This window comes from Ostrinia furnacalis, unplaced genomic scaffold (genome assembly GCF_004193835.3).
Source record: "Ostrinia furnacalis isolate ACB-3 unplaced genomic scaffold, ASM419383v2 OfSCF2649, whole genome shotgun sequence".
Classification (NCBI taxonomy): Eukaryota; Metazoa; Arthropoda; class Insecta; order Lepidoptera; family Crambidae; genus Ostrinia; species Ostrinia furnacalis.
Genome location: NW_021132888.1, coordinates 40,091 through 62,139, shown reverse-complemented (window position 1 = coordinate 62,139; position 22,049 = coordinate 40,091). Strand labels below are relative to the sequence as shown.

The following is a 22,049-nucleotide window of genomic DNA, read 5'->3' as shown; positions in this document are numbered from 1 at the left end:
TATCCAATGGGGTACTTCGAGCCATAAATGGCAGTGCCGACTAAAATGCACTTTATTGCGAAGACAGGAGAGTCGTTATTTGCTTGAATATTACTGACCTTGATACCAGCAGATCGGCACTTGGCCACGGCATCGGGCACGGCGGCGCGGGGAGGATCGATCATNCATTGGACAAATTCTACGTGCTCACGGACCAGACTTTAGTTGACTAAGCAATGGCTTTTTAGATGGCACGGTGATTTGTAAGGTTCCCAAAATGGCGTCACCTAATGTTAGGTAATCGGCTTAAGTAATTAATGTTGTTCTATAACAACTGCAGCGTAGTACGTGAGTATATTTTTCACGTATTTAGGTGAGTGGAATTAAGTCTCCACATTGTTGAAGTGATATACTTGTTTTAATGTCTTCATTTATTAAGCCTCGAAGTATTTCGTGTGCCCTTTACATGACCTTGAACCGACAGATCAGCTGACGAAATTGGGTCATCGGCGTTCAATTTATAGTATTTCCAGTATTAAGCTGAAATGCACTTTATTGCGTAAACGAGAGTCGTTTGTTCAACTGTCTCCACGAAGGGATTTTTCAACCTGTAAAATATTTAGTGACCTTTACTGACCTTGATACCAGCAGACCGGCACTTGGCCACGGCATCGGGCACGGCGGCGCGGGGAGGATCGATCATGCTCATGAGTCCTACAAATCGCAGGTTGTCCAAGAGGAAGTTGGGGTCATCAGTGTTGAACTTGTATCCGATGGAGACGATGGGGTACCGAGCCATGCATGGCAGTGCCGACTAAAATGCACTTTATTGCGAAGACAGGAGATTCGTTATTTGCTTGAATGTTACTGACCTTGATACCAGCAGATCGGCACTTAGCCACGGCATCGGGCACGGCGGCGCGGGGAGGATCGATCATGCTCATGAGTCCTACGAATCGCAGGTTGTCCAGAGGGAAGTTAGGGTCGTCAGTATTGAACTTGTATCCGATGGGGTATTTGTCCGAAGGCAGTTGCAGATCGCAGAAGCCGAGCACACGCTCGCCGAGGCCGCCGAGTTCGAGGTACGCGTTGTTGAACGCTTCCTTCATTTCTTCGTCGAGGACCTGTTGATGATGACGTCATGAGTCTAGCATTTTAATTGCACGTTAAAAAATACTTATTTAAGTACATATGTTAAAGACGAAGTGTGATGTAGTTGAATCGATAAATCTTCTGTAAATGGAATTAGGTTGAAGGTTGCAACTGATTTTCAACTTTACGTAAGTTGCTATGCAGTATCCAAAGTTATTTGAATGACATTTTAAAATTCGTTTTAACGCAATTAAGTCGTAGTTGTCCATAAAATATACCATTATTGCCAAAGAAAACTAAAGGTAAGTATACTTGTAAGACTAAGCTACCTTCTCCTTTCCGCCAATGAAGATAGTGCTGCAGCGTTCCAGAATCCTCTCGGGTGCTCCCTTCATTACTAACAGATGGCGGGGATCGCTGGGGTCGTCGCTCTCGTGAATGGACACTTGGTACTTGTTGGTGGAGTTGAAGGGAATCTCGCAAGCCTTCTTGTTGCGCTTCCTGATCGACAGAACATCTCCGAGGGCCAGTTCCATGCACTTGAGGAGAGCGGCTTCGGACGCGTCACCAGCGACTTCCTTCTTCAGGATGGGCACGCCGTCTTGGCCTCCCTTGAATTCGGCGCGGTTGCAGAGAGTAGCGATCTTGGCGAGGGCTTTGAATCCGGGGCTGGTGCGGTCTGGACAAAGAATCATGANAATCATAACGTCAGGATGATAAGTGAGTGATGATAAAGAATCATAATGTTAGGAACTAATGACAGCGGCTGCCTTGTAATGCTGAAGAGGATAATGTGCATGATAATGTATTAGATTCTTAAGATACACATAGCAGGCTAGCAGCTACTAGTACCAGTGACTAATTTGTAACTTATTTATTTATTAAATATTTTAGTATCTCATTATAAGTGAAATGTAAATTTCTTATGAGAATAAAGTTCTTTAAATCTAACCTAAATGGGCTAATACTATTGACAACATTCAACGTATTTCAACGCGTTAGGATCATAAAACATTAGCGCAGCCAGGCACGAAAATGAACCTGCTTCCTTTCTTTGTATGTGACACGCCCTTTGTATAAAATTGTCCTAGATCTTTAAAATGACTCCTACCATGAACCAATATGAACTCAAACTCACCATATTGTACTCCAGACTGGTCCTCAGTGGTATCAGCTTCAATGATCTGGTTATCGAACCACATGTGGGCCACAGTCATTCTGTTCTGGGTCAGGGTTCCGGTCTTGTCAGAGCAGATGGTAGACGTGGATCCGAGGGTCTCTACGGCTTCCAAGTTCTTTACCAGGCAGTTCTTTGAGGCCATGCGTTTGGCAGTCAGGGTCAGGCATACGGTTACGGTGGCGAGCAGACCTTCGGGTACGTTGGCTACGATGATACCTGTAAGAGAGTGCCAGTTTGAGTTAGATGCCACCAGAAGACTTCAATGATTCTGCTAACAAAATCTTGAAAGTTTTGACACCAATAACGGTTTAGGGTGGATTCGACCAAACGAGTAAATATTAATCTCGGAATAAATCGTCATTTTTTCGACATTTTGACATATTTCCCATACTGAAACTTTCAATATGTCAGTTATACCAAGAGTTGTTCTCGGATAAAAGTTTGGTCGAATCGAGCCTTATTTGACTATGTTCACTCGGGTGAAGAAAGTGGAATTTATGGTGACTTCATATCACCTTGGAACATATCACCCAGGTGAAATGATTTTGACTCATCTGGATGATTTTTTTCACCTTAGAACTGATTCATCCAGGTGAACAAAGCCATTTTTTTATTAGACTTGTGACCTTCTATCACGCATCATCTCAACGATGTAACTGTAAAACTTACCGATAAGGAAGATGACAGCGTCCAGCCAGTGGTAACCAAGGATGAAAGCGATGACGAAGAAGGTGACTCCGAGGAATACGGCCACGCCCGTGATCAAGTGGATGAAGTGGTGGATCTCCTTAGCGATGGGGGTCTCTCCCGTGTCCAAACCAGAGGCCAGACCAGCGATACGGCCCATCACCTACAAACGTAGTTACTTGTTAGTCATTGAATCATACAGTAAGTGTCATATACTTCGTGACACTCAAAGTGGGCAAAAAGTTGAAAACACATCCTTATTCCAATTGTAACAAAGACGTGCTGCGAACTTTTTGCCTACTTTGTGTGTCACGAACTATTTGATGTTCACTGTACATGAATTCCATACTATAATTATGTATGAAGTTTACTATACTGTCTGGCAGGAAAAGTAATTTAGTCTCGTAATGATTATTGTCCCACTTTTTTTAACAAAGGGAAGTTAATCAACCTTAATGGATGACCAGTTAATTTAGACTTCATAGTGGAAAATTCCGCAAACGTGATCAATGTTCATGTGCGCTATAGTTAAATTGGTCAAGGCTGCAAGTGCGTGTGCACCAATACATCATGGGGCTTATGGGAATCCTTGTTATGTTAATTTATGGCGTACTTTCAGCTATTTTTAAATGACTAATAACAAATAGGACAAGTATAGACTATTCTAGTCTAGTTCTGTCCTTGGATATATTTTACTCGAAGTTTGATGTAATAAAAACGTATTACTGAAGTAAACCCCTTTATGTGAAAGAATCGTTTCAATAATTTCCTTTCACTCGTGATAACGGAAAATAAAAATAACCTCATATCATTTTTTACAAAACAATTTATGACTCAAAAATATGAAATGTTTTAACTGCCACCTTGCCGATAAGCGGGATAAAATGCAACTTTTGGTGTCAAAATCCTAATTCAAATTCAAATTGTTTATTACATGAAACACGGTACTTATATGGGTTATGGTTATGGCTATACTATGGGTTGGTATCTTACCGTGTTATCTCCGCAGCAGATGACGATTCCCTTCGCGGTGCCCTCAACAGCGTTGGTAGAGAAGAAAGCCAAGTTCTTGGTCTCAAGCGGGTTCTCGTTGGTGAATTCATGACCACGGGACTGGGGCTCGGACTCGCCGGTCAAGCTGGAGTTGTCTACTTTGAAGCCTCGCGCCTCGATGATGCGGATGTCAGCTGGGATGCGGTCGCCGAATTTCACCTACAGGAGACACAGTTTTATAAGAATCGGTAACTTAATGACTGTATCATTTACATTATTTGATCAAAGTAATCAAAATGCAAGTTATGTAGTGTAGTGTCAAACACATTTAGCACTATTCTTTTATCTTCTGTTTACGAAACTACCATAAAAATGGACATCTTCATTATGTATCATCATTATCATTTCAGCCACACGTCGCCTGTTGAATATAGGCCTCCTAGATTGGCCGGTTGGTAGTGGCCTGCATACAGTGCCTTCCTGCTACCTTGGCCGATGGGGCAGCAAGATTCTGGATTGGAGGCCACGTACCAGCAAGCGTAGCGTAGGACGTCCACCATAAGGTGGACAGAGAACCAAAAAATGATCAGTGTCAAAAGACATCAGTAGGCCTAGGATGCGCGCCGTAATAAGCTTTTATCGCGCCATGTCATCAATAAGATTTTATCACGGCGCGCTAGAGTCGCATAAATCTGAAATGGCACTAAAGTACAGAAGATAACCAAACCCACCTCAACAATATCTCCGAGTACCAGGTCTTCCGCTCGCAGCGTCAGCTTCTCACCCTCGCGGATGACGGTAGCAAACTGGGGCACCATGTTCTTGAAGGATTCCATGATCTTGGACGACTTGCTTTCCTGGTAGTACGAGAATATGCCCGTGACGATCACCACAGCCGCTAATACGATTCCGAGATACAAGTTGTCGTCCGCTGGTTCTTCGACGGTACTCGCCTAGAAAGGAAAGATTATTATGGTGCGTCCACATTGGGCGCACGGGCTCGCGCGGCACGCTGGTCATCCTGCTCACCCTGCTCTTGAGTGAGCAGGATGTCGAGTTTGCCGCGCGAGGCCGTTCGCCCAGCGTGGACACACTATTATGAATAACGATGGCTTTGTTTTAGGTTTATGATGTACAACGCCACTTCAGGCTATGAGTAGAGACGACAGCACGTCAAGATGGACACGGTGGCTTCTTATGTGCCTAGTAAAAGAGGCGATTTTGCAACAAAAAAAGTATAGTCTGTTGTGATGTTGTCTGTCGACATTGAATGCTATAGTCTTTTAGCTTGATGTGACGTCTATAGTACTATGTGATGATGTTTTAGGTGTATCAAAGCTCTGTCTTCTTATACTAACAGACTTGAACTTCCAAGAAAAGTTATAGCGCATCAAGGAATGAGTTAGTAATACTACCTACACCACTGTACAATAATACTGTTGTTTTGTAAGTCATACTCCAGAAATGTCCGACACGTGTCGCTCAATGGAAAGTTTGAGGCACGGTCAATAAATTTAACAGTTACCATTAATTTCAGAATAGCAAATTCTAGAACAATTGTACATAAATTGCATCTCTAGGAGCCAAGTTCAAAATAATCTTTAATGGAACGTGCCGATTGAAGATTGACGAGACTGTGCAATGAAGACATACTGACCTGAATTCCGTAGGCAATAAAGCATAGAATAGCACCAATCCACAATAATAACGCGAAGCCGCCGAACAGATTTTTACAAAACTTCACCCATTCGGGCGTCTGTTTTGGCGGGGTGAGAGCATTTGGACCGTCCCTTTCCAAATTCTCTTTCGCTTTCGCATGACTAAGGCCCTAGAAGAAAAAAAAAACAATTCACAAACGTCATCCAAATAGACCAACAAATAAAATTAGCCTTTAGGTCTTGACTGGTTGAATTGAACTTACATTTTCTGGATGTGTCTGAAATCTTTGGTAGAGCTCCTCTGGTGTTACTTTGTGAAAGTCAATATCCAACTCCTGCTTGAGATCATCTAAGTCTCCTGCTTTCCGTTTTTTTGCGGGGGGTTTCCGGCGTGTCTGGAATGCACACCAAATACTTATTAGCGACAGAGTTATTTACATACCGTCATATACATAACGCACAGTCAATTGTAACATTGTTTATCAAAGCTTTAACATTAATAGTAAAACAGCTTGATGGATCTGTGTAACAAAATGCATAGTCGAAATGGTTCGAAGAAAAAAATACAAAAACAAGCATGCAAGAGTCCAGTGGCGGGTGACATGGTCAATACTGCTGTCACAACAAAAGAAGGCACTTCTTAGACTTGAATTAATGTTTCAGCTTCTGATATCTCTTTCAAATGAAAATAATATAAAACAAGAAGAAATTATGTCCCTTTCTTGTCTGATCTTAAAGTTGCAAGTTGACTGGCAAAATATTGGTATCAACCGCCACTGGTTGTCACAAAAATGAAAGATGGTAATGCAAATAAAAACCTTGTACTGCCCGTCTGCGGTTCTATTATCATCCTTTATGGGCCCGATGGTCGCGACGCGGTACGAGTCGGTACGGCCATGCTGCAAACACAACTAGGGGCTAGACACATTCTACAAGGCGGCCCTACAGGCCATGCTCATGGATGGGGTGGAAGTGGCCAACAATGATATCGCATGGTTTAATGTATGATCTAAAACAAACACAGGAATCATTTTAAGGGTACGAACGAACATTCATCACGGCCATGCAATATCTATGCTCAAAATAAAAAAGTAGCTAGAGTAGGTAAAGTACCAAGGGAATGGATTTTAAGGGAAGAAATCTGAATCAAAATCCATTTCCTTGCATGAAAATTTACTATGGCATATTTATACTGTAATGCATTGTAATATAGTGACCATTGACAACGTGGTATGTGTAACTAAACAGCTATAGTGAGCGTCATTCAGCGACTCGCACACAGCAACTGATAATACAGATCGCGTGGTTATAACCTTGCCGAACGTACACACTATAGTCCTGCTAGGGACCAACTCAATGGCACTCAATTGATCTGAACTAGTTGCGCGTGCGAACCTGAGCGCGGTTGTAAGGACACCGCAAACCTCGATGCATGACGACTTTACCAATTGTGATTTCGTTCAAAAACCAAGATTTATTATACCTATTGCTTCAAACTCCTAAACCGAGACTCAACCCTGAAATGATGATTTATGAAGAGATTTTGACGTGGACCACAATTCTGCAATTACGTAAACGCTGTTATTAAACCCACGTTCATCGCACACGATCCCAAAGCTTATATGTGTCCAGGAAACTGTGTCAGCTCTTACGTAAGTGCAATAACGCATTGTGTTCAATAGGGGCGGTAATGTCACTGCTTCTAAATGCGTCCGCGCTGCCGTAAACAGGCGAGCTGCGCGTCGCCGTCGATAATTGATCAACGTTTTCATGCAGGCCTCATTAAACCGCGCCCTGAATTCTGCTGAAGGTCACGATGAGAATAACTGGAGCAAATTGTGGGAAGCGCGAAGCCTAAGACTCGAGCGCATTACCTACCCGCATAGAAACGGGCGACGGGAGGCTACGGCTAGATGGTTTACTGCCAGCACTTAATTAAGTGCCATAAAGGCCGCCATAAACGCGGCAAAGGGGATGATGGAATATTCATACGGCATAAGATCACGTTAGCCGAAGTGGCAGACATGCGGCAGCATGTTCGGCCCGCATTACATAAGCGGCGGACTCCGGGCATGCGCAGCGCGACCCAACCCCCGCTACCCTCGACATAAATAGCTAAAAGACAAGGTTGCCACCCCCGGACCCCGGCGACCGCATTTATAATCTCTATAAAGGTTAAACCGGAATATCTGATGGAAAATCGAAACTGGTTCTGGTCAGAATGAAATGTTAACACCGTCCGAGGGGTAGACGAGCTCATTTAGTGTCTTGAAACGGGTTGGTAAGTGACAAAGATTTAGAGGGGTTTCGCCAAGAGCAAGTCTTGGTTGGGGACACTATTCAAAAGTGAATTCGTCCCGTTTGCAATAGCCGGTTCTGTCAAAGAGCGATATGAATTTTGAAGGGCCGTTGAGTAAATTTGTTTGGCAAGGTTCGCCTGACTTTGAACGTATTTTAGGGATTTTAAAAGGTCATCTGTATTAACCGACTTCTGATGATTTAATGTTTTTCTGTGTAAACTTACGAATATCCGTTTAACCTTTATAGATTTAATGTTACACGAACCAATTAATCTAATAAATCGCCCGCGTTACTTTAAGATACGCATTCGTATTACGAAACCGAGAAGTCGGTCGGTCGGCGTACGTATCTAATATAAAAGTCATGTGTTCCACTAACTCTAAATAGAAATGTCAATGAACGTTCAGCCGAAAGATTCATTGCCACGGTCACAGAACTGCTTTGTACCGAAAATTAGTGGTTACTATCGTAGTAGATGCATGACGTGTGAATGAGACAATTATTTTTAACATTAATGAGACGACGCATTCCGTGACACCCCGGCCGGTGACGACACGCGGCGCGATCGTGCCAAAACATAGGACGGGACAGTTAATTTCACGTGCAGTCGTTATATTAATAACAGACAGACTTTGAACGCGGGAGAAGTGTCATTGAAGCTTTTACTAAATGCGCTTTGGGAAGATTGACCATTTAGCCTAGACGCAGACTACAGACTTTTAGTCGGCCGATAGTTGGGTCTGATTCTAATTTGTATGAAGAATTGGCCGATCTAATTTGCGCACTTTCATAAATCTCCATACTGATTAACAGCCCTACTCAACTATCGGTCAACTAAAAATCGGTGGTCTGTGCCTAGCCTTAGGTAGGTACTCCCATAAATTCACAATGTCTATTTCATATAATATTCTTAATTTAAATGATTAATTGACAATAACTAACGATAAGAATGTTAATTCAAAATAAACTATGTACTGTTGAAATGCTACTGATAAAATGATACTGTTAGAGATATTAAGTGATTAACTCTACATTTATTACAATTAAGTCAGCGAAAGACTTTTGCAAATAACGACAATATAAACGATAGATAAATACTAATACCGTTGAATAATAAACCGTGTTTACCTAATAATGCCGTATTAAAGTGCAATTATAACAAATTAAGCATAATTAAGATAACCTTATCAAGGTTGCATAAATATTATGCATTCTATTTTTTAAATTATATTATTAAGAACATTGACCACAGGACGTCCGAAGTGACTAACAGTTAACCAGTTAAACTGAGGTTAAAGATAACTCCAATTACTTGAGGTACTATTACAAAAAGATTATTTAATTGATGATAACAATGTTAAGTTTTTCTAGAAATGTATTTAAAGAAAGAGAATAAAATTATTAAATTAATCTTTTATGCTTTTTATAATTCGATTACTTTAAAATCAGTCAGTAAATAACGCGAATAGAGATAATCCGATCATTTTTGAGATTATCAAAGTGTCCTTAATTTGAAGCATCTTTGTAGCAGTTACTTTGTTAGTTTAATATTACTAACACGTCCTACTTTAAAACAATGATAATGTAGCTATCAATCGAGATTATTATTAGTATAAGTTTAAAAAAAATATTTCTTTAAATATTCTTAAAATATCGTTAGACTAAATATTTATCCACCGTTACTAGGAAAAACGCGAGATCATCGAAACCATGTCATGACCTAAGTCTATACACCTGCTGATGGCAGACATAGCTAACAAAATGTGCAACTAATTAATCCTAGTTTATCTTCTAGTTATGTGCATCAATTTCTTAGTTACTATAACCAATTGGCCCGTCATGTGAAAATCATCATCGTCAAATATGCACACAAACATTGACAAAGGTGATATGATGTATAAATGTATGTCGAATCGAGGCCGCATTCGATGTAAATGTGATTTATGGTATTTTCCATTGAATATGCCATGTATGATGCGACAACATCTTTAAAAGGATATGATTGATGTCTGATAAATAACTTATTACATGCTTTAACATTTCCATCTGTTACTGTTAGGTCCTGCACTGTATAAATGATACTTATTTTCTTCCGGAATTTTAAAAGTAAGTTATTTATTTTAAAATTTATTTTCCTATAGTTATTTAGTGTGATGTTTCTTTTAAATTAGAAACGTACCCATCGCTAGCTATAGCTTTTTTCTTGTGCCAATAGAAACCCTAGGGCGTACAGATACCACTTAGGTAACACGGCAAAGCTGACTGAAGGGAGTGGTAACCAATTACGTAAAAAAGATTTTATAGCAAAATCTAGTTCTAGAAAGATGTATAAGATCTATTAAAGATGTATTTATACTATTAAAACTATTGCTAAGAGTTAACTCAAAAAACGTAGTGCTCCTAGAGTAAGGTTGAAATAGTCAACTTCATGATAGAAAAGGGGAGTTCTGAGAAAACTATCCTAAAACAAAGGTTTCTGTAGCACTCTTTAACTAATTTACGCGTGCTTAGACTAAGACAATTTGGAAACTCCCCAAGGACCGTCTAGCATCCTAATTGATGCATGCTGTCGTCATAGAGGATAAAGGAAATACTCCAATAGAGCGACGGTGCTCTATGCGATTTAAATGACATAATGACGAGGCAATTTTCTAATAAACCTTCGCTGGTCCGTGTCCAAGCACGTAGAGATAGCAAAATCCGGATTTTTCTTAAATCCGGTTTTCCGGATTTGTGTTACGTACAAATCCGGATTATCCGGATTTTTCGAATATTGGGTAATTTTTTTAAACCATCAATTTAATTTAAATAAAACGTAGTTTTTTTCAAAAAGATGTAAGTATTTGAAAAAAAGCGTTTTATTTTATTATCGCGCATGGAATTTATTCCTCTTTTTTTCGGTTTGCGCTACAAGCTTTCGAAATTATTTGAACTATGCATTATTTTTTTCGTTTTAGTACAACTGCATTTCAGAATAAAAACTTGCTTGTACCTATAAAATATTTTTTTTTANGTCCGTGTCCAAGCACGGCGCTCCCGACAACCTGTTAGCAACTTCCTTCGGAGCACCTAGCGAATCTTCTTTGTAACTACACTAGTGCCTTGGCATGTTCGGACCCCTGAAGCTAAAGGAACCCCATTGAAATGAGTTCTGAAGTAGGTGTGCCATGATTTTTTGATCCATGTAAAGTGACCGTAAAGAGAATTGTAACAAAAGTAATGAAACACTGAGATAACTAAGAAGAAGACTATTTCGATGATATCATGATATTCTGCATTTTTGAAATCTTTATAATTTTCAGAATGACCATCTACCTAAATCAAAATGGAAGAACTGCGAGGCGTTTAAGTAAAGCCTACTTACTCCTAAATATGTTCTGCTTAATTTGAATCCTATTTCTAGAGATCTAAAAGAGAGTATGTTCTAGTTTCATATTCAATATGATTATCACAGATGGATCTGTGAAGAGAAGAGGCATATGGAAGAGCAAAGTGTCTCGCGCTCCGCACAGATCGATACAGACAAGTTACGCAACCCGGCCGGCGCCGTTCTCACAACTGTGATATCGCCTTTATTTGACATATTTCACCAATTTACTGTTTTATACCCCTTTCACAGAAATAAGAACATACACCCCGAAAATATGAATTATAAAATAGTGCAAGAAAAAATTAATTGTGAGAATTCAAGCTTGAATAGATTCGTACTCTAATGATAGTGGGTTTGGGAACAGTCGGTGCAAAAAACTAATGTTGCACTTTTCTTGCGCTAGCAGAACAAAGGCAGTGTAACGTGCAGATGAAGTTCTGCGTGACCTATGGGTCATGCCCAGAAGAAATCAAGCACTGATCACGATAGTTAGGGACTGGCGAGCTGCGGCTCCTTCGGCTTCAGCACTCACTTCCTCGACATGCACTTGCACCTCACGAAAGCACTGGCCTCGTACTTCAGGCTGGCTACTGCAAACGCTAAGGCAAGCACTACTGCAAGCACCGCACTCACCTCGCCCATTTTCGCTAGTCTTTATAAAAAGGCGGATAAAAAGGTGTAAGCCGCCTCTTGGTCTCGCCTCTGTCCCTCAACGGAATGGGGTGGGTCGTCGCTAGTTCTGCAACAACGGGGACCTTTACGGTTTCCTCGTTCCAACGAAAAAACTTAAAAATATGTGCGCTTCACGTAGTCTCGTTGCACGGCACTAGGGCTATGTCATCGTGGTACGAAACTAAAACCCGGTATGAGTATGAGCGCGGATGGCCAAGGCGCGACGTTCGGCGGCCTGGTTCGGGCGGCGACTGACGATGGGGCCAGCGCGTATTGAGCCGACGGCGCACTGACGTCACACTGCGTCACGACGCCAGCGCTGCCGCCGCGCCGCCACCGTCGCGCGCAGCCGCGCAGGGCGCCCTCTACCGTCGCGCCCGCCCCTCGCGGCACCGCGAGCTAACCTTCCACAACCGGTACGATGACAGCCTTCCTGATCAACGCCATACCCCGAGTCGCATCCTAATATCCTTACATTTATCATAACGCAAAAATGTTACTTCTTTAAATCAGATAACAGCGACGTTTTCAGATATCTGCAGTCAGTCGACGGCGGTGATAAAAATTTACGAGGAACTTGTTGGTAGGGCGGCGGAGGCAGACCGGAGGATCGTTTTCGGCGCGCCCAACCTTAATGTAATGTTGAATATTGACAGACGGCTTTATCTTGAGAATGAATTTTAAACGAGAGAGTATTTTCCTTGCATTAAGGATACCGGATAAGGGTGAAGTAGGTTATTTACTATGAAGGGCGACTAGACTATTCATAGCTTTTGAAACAATGTGTGTCCAGATTTAAATCATGCGTGTAGTAGATTTGATTTTATCGAACTGTATAGAAATTTTATATCGAAAGAATATATCTGAGCTCGTTTTATAGCATTCGTTTTATGATAATGTCATAACCTCCGTACATAAATAAATTGTAGACGTAAACATTTTATTGCTGAGCCCGTTCTAAGTAGCCGCGATTCCCGGCTGACTAAATCCGCGAGTCTCGCCTTTGGAGCGCTCCAAAATTTATTACCTCACCATCGAGAAATAGAAACCCACATTAAAACCGAAAAAGGGCTTCGGACGCATTACATTGGCTCCATTAAATCCTTTGTCCGAATGGAAGTGCTAGTGAAAAATATCAGCCGCGCGGGTCTGACCTTGAAAGGCTACGAATTTTATGACTCGGATTTAGAAATAATTTTCCAGGTCAAATTATATAAAAGCTACTTATAGAACTTGGGTTGGTAAAGAAGAATAGTCGCTTCACTGCCTTCATTATCAAGTCCATGAATTTTTCATTGCAGCATAGATTGGTGGTGCACACAGGAGGCTATATTTAGAAAATCGATAAAATAAATTGCCTTAGTAGAGCAGTTTGCTGCACATTCGGTGCTATGTATGTACGGCAGTAATGATCGATTTGATTCGGCCGCCATCAGCCCGCCAGGATGATACACGAGGCGCGCCGCAAAATAATATTTGTACAGATAATTAGGACGGAAAAGTAATCAGGAACAAGAACCAATAATAAAGTATACCTTAATGTAAGTTTGAAATAGGTTGATGGATAAATTGATCAGATCGTTGTACAAACAAGAACTTCGTCGTTTATCTGAAGTTAAGCGAAACTCAGAGAGCAATGAAAATTGCAAAAAAAGAAAAAGAGCTTTTGGGAACATTTTGTATCCGAGCAAATTTTCGTACGGCTTTGTAACTTTTTTCAATTAGCAACAGACGAAGTTTCATAAAAAAGCAGCCTTTTTTATCGTTGCGAATTCGGAAGCCTGTTAGTCTATCAAGTGGCTACCGTGGCAAGTTGGCAACTCCGTTTCCGGGCGGCCAGGAGCGCCACCTGTCCGATATTAATTTCCGGCGCTTGACGGCCTGACCCGCGTAATTACATGTCAGCAAATATAGACATATCTCGACCGTCCATCCAAAGACCAACTTTCCGACTCCACTTGGTCACGTAATATGGCCCTTACATTTTATATTTAAGGGGGAAACGTGCCTCCTTAGCAGTCCCGTAACTCTGCAAGTTTCGCTCGTGAAGGTGTTACTGGGCAATAAAAATCTGCACCGCCTGACCGTTAACGGGTTCAGAATATTAAATCGCTGTCGCCGATACAATTACAATGATGAGGTGAGGTAAATGCTGAAAGCGCTGAGGCAGGGTAGTGGCATTTTATTCGCAATCTCCCGCAGAGGCTGTGCCTCCTCGCAGCACAATAAAACGCAAAGTTGCACTTTTCAATTTCAGCGTCCGCCATGCCCTCGCTCTGAGCGTATTTTTCATTTTACCGGCTCTGGACTGGAACGTTAAACAAAAGGATTTTTCTACTCATTGTTCCAGTTGATTCATACTCGCAGATGTTTTTTTTTAATTTCACATGCAGAAAACATAACATTCGTCATTATAAATTCTGAATTGTAGTTATTATTGTCGACAAATGTACGGATCAATACCATTGCAATATGTCACTAGGACACTATAAAGTACGCATGCACCAGTTTGCTTGCTACCTGGGAACCACCCCCGGGTCCCCGGGGCATAGGTCAGTTACTAATGCGCCCTCTGTGCATGTCATATTCAAATAGCAAGCGCCACTAGGGAAGCTATTAATATTTTTGCTAAGTCATAGAACACGGAACGAGTAAAGTAACATTTATGAGTTTCATGAATAACAAGCTTAATATGTTTTAGAACTGACCTGAAATAACAAACAAGATTTTGGGGTAGCATCAGTGACTGGGTCACTGGATACCGGTCTTATGTAGACGTCGAGTGGACAAAGAGATTTTAAGCGGAGATAAGTCAGAGGGGTGTTCTTGATGTATTATGTAAGGCATTAGTATCAGAGCGGTGGGCCATTCCTTCGCCGTGGACCGGCATGATATGAAAATTCGTCGTGGAGCGACCGGCGGGTGAAGGGTGTTCGCGAGGGGGTTCGGTTTGGGGGCGGAGGGTGCACGAAGGCTCTATTTGGGTCACCCCGGGCGTCATCCCCACGATCAATAGCGGTGCCGGCGCGCGCCGTTGGCCCTCTCGCTCTCGCGCCGCCAGTTACCTAACGCGTCTCGCACACTGCCCCACCGACATTAATTATTTTCCAAATCGCCTCTTATACCAGCTATTTAGCCTAAACTAAGAACTATAGACCCATTCTGTGCCTTTTGCCTGGCCTTTTAACTGGGCAAACATCGGGATCACGTACGTAACGACGTGAAAAATTCACAAACCACTTGCAGGATCCACCCCCGAACGGTCTGGATCCTTCCTAGAGCGACTTTGTTGAAAAAGTTACGTAACATGGAACAATAGACATTATCGTAACCCATACGAGAGTTCTGATCTGAAAGCTCTTAGAGCAAAGGAAATTAAAACGACTAAGTAAGATTTAGCAATTCCGCAAGTTGGGACCTATATACCCATTTTATTAGTTGACTCCGCCCAAACGGCCCACATTTAAAAGTGTGCTGAAAGCTTTTAATAAGGCGTTCCTAGGGAGAGGGGCTGAACTGAGTCTGAGAGGCATAATAAATATTAGTGGCGAGACGATGCGCTGCGAATGCTAACTACGAAAGTAGATCAAACTCATTTTATTACGAGTGTGGAGCAAGTTCCACATAACTTATTTTGCACATTAACAACGTTATGCATAGTGGAACATATTCATGGTCGTTAAAAGCACCTAGTGCAGCGGAACAGTGGTAGCCACTAGTCCCCGTCGAATCCTCGACATTTGCATTTTAACTGGATCGTGTTCAACCAACTTTTTACATTAAAAGCAGCATCAGACGGAAAACTTTTCTTGGGAAGTCATTTAATATTTTATTCACGCATCTTTTTTATCCCTTCATTGGATTTATTACAACGGATGAATCCCTGTTTATGCGTAAGAGAAATCTTATGTTTTCTCCTTATTTTCCAATTGGAATGTCTACTTATGAGATTGTTAATCTGGTAAATGGGTGTGAAAGGTATTCGGGAATTTCTTATTCAAATATTGTGGATGTCCCTGTTTATAAAAGGAGAATGTGCTTTAGATTACCACCTGATACAAATATATCACTGGCACCTCATCACTTAATAAATCCATCCGCTCCTCTTTTGTCGCTGACATGACGTACTGTTGAGGACTAAGACGAATGAGTTTGTAACGAGTATGTGTAAGTATTTCCAGGCTACACGTGCGTAGTAAAATATGTATTGTTGGGTAAAACGCATAGAACGCTGTTCGAATGATCAGAAATAGTCTGGCGAGTACTTTATTCGAAATAGAAGGTACACGTAGTTACAGTGACGTGAGCAAAGGTGCCAAAAGATGGCCATAAAACTCCTCGAGGTATTGTAAACCATTTGACAGCATGGCGGCGATCAGCTTTGTACTGTAATTGTGAAATTAATTATTCACGGATAACACATGTTCAGTGCGATTATAGAACCGTAAAATGTATGCGTTGTTAAATGAAGTAATAAAATTCAACTGTTATATAATAGTCGCAATGACATCATTTCACGTAGGTACGTTCTCTACGCTGCATTTTCGTTGCAATGTTCTCGTATAAGAACTAAAAAGTACCTATAAACACCAATTTTTTAGATCCTCTTAATAAATTATAATACGTGTATAAAAAATATCGTTACTGAGTCTGTTCAATGTCCAAAAGACTGTTGGGCGGACAGGACAGTAGCACAGGATTCCTTGTTTTATTTTAAATCGCAGTTTGTCCAATTAAAAAGTTTGCTCGCCAGTATTGCCATGCAAAATTTTTATTGGTTTTACACTGTTCAGTCAGCTTACATGAATATTCTTGATTATCTAGATTTAGAGTTCCAATAATAAAAGATAGATTTATTTAAAGAAATCTAACTATTTACTGGAAGAAAGTTGGGGTTAGACTTAGAACCTTCAGTATTATGTACACAAGATATAGAATACAGTGTGAGTCACGTTAAAGTGTACATATGAAAATAGATGAAACTAGACCTATTTTTATCGACAAAAAAGAGGTCAAAAAATTTTTGAGATTTTTTAAAAAAAATTTATAGAATTTGTTGTGATAGGGATAGAGAAATACAATTTTTGGTTTTANTTCTATCCGCCAAATCATTTTGGCACACGATGCGCCAAACACCCTGTATAATAGTCGCAATGACATCATTTCACGTAGGTACGTTCTCTACGCTGCATTTTCGTTGCAATGTTCCCGTATAAAAACTAAAAAGTACCTATAAACACCAATTTTTGAGATCCTCTTAATAAATTATAATACGTGTATAAAAAATATCGTTACTGAGTCTGTTCAATGTCCAAAAGACTGTTGGGCGGACAGGACAGTAGCACCGAATTCCTTGTTTTATTTTAAATCGCAGTTTGTCCAATTAAAAAGTTTGCTCGCCAGTATTGCCATGCAAAATTTTTATTGGTTTTACACTGACTGAACCAGCTTACATGAATATTCTTGATTATCTAGATTTAGAGTTCCAATAATAAAAGATAGATTTATTTAAAGAAATCTAACTATTTACTGGAAGAAAGTTGGGGTTAGACTTAGAACCTTCAGTATTATATACACAAGATATAGAATATAAGAGCGCAGAGCTCTGCAGCCAAAAGCTCTACACGACTAAAATAAAAATAAGACAATTTTAAACAACAGCAGATAAATAGTATAATAACCTGACAAAATCACGCTTGGACAAGGTCATTGCGATTAAAAATATTGAGTTATTTACAAATATTGAAATACTCTAGACATTTTTGAGTCATATCATTGGTGATATGTTTCAAATTCATGACGATAATAGCATGTTTTATAATGCGAGAAACATTGAACTAGAAAGAGAGATGGAACAGCAATTGGGTATAAATTTAGTATAATCGGGATATAACGTCGACACCTCACATATCTATTTGTTTCGCAAACATATTCCAGACATTAGTCGACAGAAATATTTGATTAAGCTACATGAATGAGCTCCCAGATATTCTGTCCGCATTTTGATAGATTACCGAGATCCGTTCTGGGGATCTATCACTGACACCGCGTACGCGCCTTTCGTCTACAATGAAATGGTCTGAATTTTGTCTTCATTTGTTCGAACATCCGTAGAATTTTTTGGCGTCATGTTGATTAAATTTCGGGGCATTGTAAGCTTTTATTACTTGAAATTAGAGAAAGTGGCAACAATTTTGTGATCACAGATATTATTATTTGTTTTTAAACCTTCAGCACTGTTAAGAATTAGGATAATAAGCTCTACCAGAGATGACTCTTGGTCGGTTAAAGATGCTAATGGGCTTTATTTATGTGCAACCGTGGAGAATATCCAATTTTCCGTGCAAGTACGACTCGACAAGACTGGTCAACTGCTGCCGGTAACCAGCTTTAGGAGGATATGAGTGCGTGATCAATATTACTATTGTATTGACACGCAATATTTCTATAATTTGTGGCTAGTGTCCATCAGAATAGTTTGTTCAATGACAAGCATTGAAATAATAAATAATATAAATCACTTTTCCGTGAGTCAGGGTTGGAAGCACATCTAGTAGTAATTGGTAAAATATTCCATTACCCTAATTACATTGTATTTTAGTTGTTCAGCGGAGGAAGCTTTAACGAGACTGAAAAGAGATTATGATAATAACATAGTGTTCTTTACAGTTTCTCTAGTATTTTCCAATACAAACACATTAGTAACTAAGCCCAAAAACTCAGTAGGACCAAATCAATTAGGTCTCATCACAAACGCGAGTCCGTGTGTAGAATAATAAATCAAATTCAGTTATGGAGATATTCTTCAGCAGGCTCTGCGGGTAGATAAATAAGATTACTCCTGTAATATTGCCGAAAATATCATAGTCAATCCAATTTTACTATAAATTATATAGATACAATTATAGATTATAGATACAATTATTGACAACATCAGACTTTTNTCAGACTTCGTGCTATGACGAAACGAATCAATGCCTTTCATATTTTATTCACATTGGATCGAACAATAGTTTGTTACAAATTGTAATAACAAAGGTCAAACATAATATCCATAATTATTAATTGAACTTGTAATAATAACGACACGTAAGTTCTAGCAGTGATTTCAGGCCCTTATCTTTTTTACTTATAAAGTATACAAAAAACATTCCATTAGATAGAAAAGCGTCTTCATAAAATCTGAAATTGGCAAAGAACTTCACTAAATTGAATACCTCGAATTACATTAATTCAATTGATGGAATCCATTTGAAAATTTCAATAATGAAAGGTACTTCTTGTCCTACGACACGAGTGTCACTGATAGTAACATGACATGAAATTTTGGCAGCACTGGATCCGTTAACGCAATGAAGTGGAAGATAATAGTTTTACCTCACCTCGCGCTGCGGCGAGGTCAAAGAGAATAAACCTAGTAGACTCAATTTCCGATATTAAATTTGCGTGCAGGCGGCGAGGCGGTATTCCGAGTGGGGTGTTTTATCTTCTGAAAGATTGAAATGGATTGAAACTGGAACAGTGGATTACTCGTGCATTAGGATTTCATAAATATCAACTAATATTTGCACAATATTTTTAAAAGAACTAAAATCTATATCTAAAGCGAAAGGTCACACTCACACAGGACTCTCTCTCTCATCACGAAATCTCAGAAACTACAAGTGCTAGATGTCTTAAATTTTGCATTGTGGTTCCTTTTAGAACGTAGGTGCTCACTAAGACGGGATTTTGCTAAATTCAACCTTTAAGGGGGTAAAACAGAGTCCACGCGTACAAGTCGCGGGCGGCCGCTAGTACCAATATAAATCAGAAACGATGTGAAAAGCTTTCACGACGGAGTAAGATTACTCAGCTAAAACTCAACGACCTAGATAACTCGGATGTATTTCAAACTTAGTAACCGAGACATAGATAGATTGTGACGTTCCGTAAACATTTCAGTCAATGAAATTATAGAATAAACGAATATGAATATAAACATAACGCGTCATGCACGTTGCTACGCGATTACTGTTGATTCACACACTTCTCGGTTATAAACTGAAGGTGAAGACGAAGGAAGTTTATTGGATTATATCTAGATAAGATTTATAGTTCGCTGAAACATTCTAAAAATTGATCTAGCCTTGAAACGAAATTATTTCATGGAAAAGTAATAAAGCCTATAGAAGCAACTACCGTCGCTTTCCGTGCACCTGAATACCTACCACATGCACGTAAATGCGTTTTATTTATGTAAACGCTTTGTTTACTTTAGAATAAACATCAGAAGCCGATAATAATTTGACGTAATAAGATACGAAACCTTATGTACATTTAGAATACATAATCCAATTAACTTTACAAAATACTAGCTGCCATCAACCATTAAAATATAAAGCAGACCTTAATAGAGAACAAAGCAAATCGATTGAAATTGCAAATGTGCGAGGTTTGCGGCAAACTATCGAGGAAATTTGAGAATAGCAGCTTTATGGTAGCTTTGTAACCGAAGAATAGGAACAGAATGACATAACACGCCAATAATGCGAATGTATTAACCAAAACAGAATTAAGAATAATTTCCCTATTACACACAAAACGTGTAGAAGAAATAACAGTTTCCATTAGAAGATCCCCTGAAAAAGTAGTCGATACGATATATCTTGTACAAGCGCGCTGAAAATAAAGGAAAAGTAAAGTCACGCTGAAATAAAAAAGAAACAAGACTTTCTAGAATCGCTCGTATTTCTTTCTCTACACCCAACTCACCCAAGGAAAGCAGATAAGAGTCTGTTATGTAATAAGTAAGTTAAACAGCGCAGTCGCAATGTACTCAAAATTAAACCGGGTTGAAGTTGAACGCTCTTTTCAATTGATTAATGCACGTGGAAAGACAAAGTACTGAAACTCTTCGCTCCTTGGAATTGCATTACTTATCAGATTCTCTCGAGGTCTAGTAAATTTTGCAGTAATAGTCCAAAGGAAATTGTATAATTTATCTTTCAGCTTAAACGTTTTGCCAATCGTAACCACGTCTCAAAATTTTGTAATAAGCAAAGTATAAGAGCGCGTCTTCTCACTCGAGAAAATCCAGCCGAACTTATGCATAAAAAATGAAGGGTTCTTTACCCTGATTTTGTGGAGGATTTACCAGCGCAAAATTTTCAACGTCGAATTTACTCGTCTCGAAATTTGAGATTAACGTATTATAATGCGCTCTTTGTCCTTAATCCTTCAATTCGGTGGATGTGTCTTCACCTTAATTGTTTCAGGAGATCTAACAGGGGGACAGGGTCGGGTGTCGCTAAACATGCGCCAGGGGTACTTCGCGTTACGTAAACCCTGTGAATCAGTCAACGTTAAGTGCACGCGAGAATTGCCGTGCTCCACATAATTTAATTATGAGCTTGACGACGCCTGGCTGTATACCCCAGCGGGACCACTTCGCAAAAAACGGGCAGATGACTGGATAAATTAAGCCGAAACAGGATTGGATCAATAAGCGGACGACGTAAATGTACCGGTAATGCCAAAATTACGTTTTTGACGAGCAAATGACGCAGATTGAAATTAGGGTGGGGTGCCTCTTCGGTGGCAATTGATTGCCTAATAAACTAGAACGTTAGGAAATTTCGAATTGGACGTTTAGGATTATGTAACAGAGACACATTTGGATTGCAGAAGACTATTCGGTCACCGAATGAATATAATCTTTCAGACTGCCCGGTGCCGGCGTGAGCCGGTTGAAGCGATGCGCACCGGTGTTTCTGGGCACCGAACGACATCCGTTCCCGATGCCACCAAGTGCTCCAGTTCAATGCACTAATACACAGGCTGTCCCATAAGTGTAAATGTGCAATGTAGCCAAACATTTTGATTAAAACATCATCATTATTATTTCAGTGAAACCAAAATAACTTCCGAAAATTTCTGTAAGCTTTAGAAGGGACTAGCACTTAAAAAATTCAGGGTGCGTGTTGATGATAATACAGTTTCAGTACGCAGTCTTTCCTCATTACTGCGTAATCCGAGAATGGTGGACAATTGCGCGTGGGTGTGCCCCGCATGAATGAAATTCGCAAAGTACACCGACATTACAATAACCTACCATTACAATGGTACTTGTGCGAAC

The 22,049-nt window shown here is 40.1% G+C and overlaps 1 protein-coding gene across 11 annotated transcripts in view; it reads right to left on the bottom strand.

Annotated features, from left to right (window-relative positions):
• The window catches only part of Atpalpha (sodium/potassium-transporting ATPase subunit alpha), a 49,134-nt gene that overhangs the window by 9,874 nt on the left and 17,211 nt on the right, over positions 1 to 22,049 (bottom strand). For 4 of the 11 annotated variants that reach the window (XM_028309188.1, XM_028309197.1, XM_028309189.1 and 1 more), the window contains exons 2-10: positions 6,408 to 6,488; positions 5,853 to 5,984; positions 5,589 to 5,759; positions 4,663 to 4,884; positions 3,932 to 4,150; positions 2,921 to 3,101; positions 2,210 to 2,467; positions 1,401 to 1,750; positions 852 to 1,103 (exon numbers count right to left, since the gene is read on the bottom strand). In XM_028309188.1, coding sequence (XP_028164989.1) covers positions 852 to 1,103; positions 1,401 to 1,750; positions 2,210 to 2,467; positions 2,921 to 3,101; positions 3,932 to 4,150; positions 4,663 to 4,884; positions 5,589 to 5,759; positions 5,853 to 5,984; positions 6,408 to 6,488 — 1,866 coding nt within the window. Of the gene's footprint in view, positions 1 to 98; positions 165 to 851; positions 1,104 to 1,400; positions 1,751 to 2,209; positions 2,468 to 2,920; positions 3,102 to 3,931; positions 4,151 to 4,662; positions 4,885 to 5,588; positions 5,760 to 5,852; positions 5,985 to 6,407; positions 6,489 to 11,893; positions 12,188 to 22,049 lie in introns of those variants that run through there. The other 7 variants (XM_028309192.1, XM_028309190.1, XM_028309195.1 and 4 more) reach the window with 5 other exon arrangements.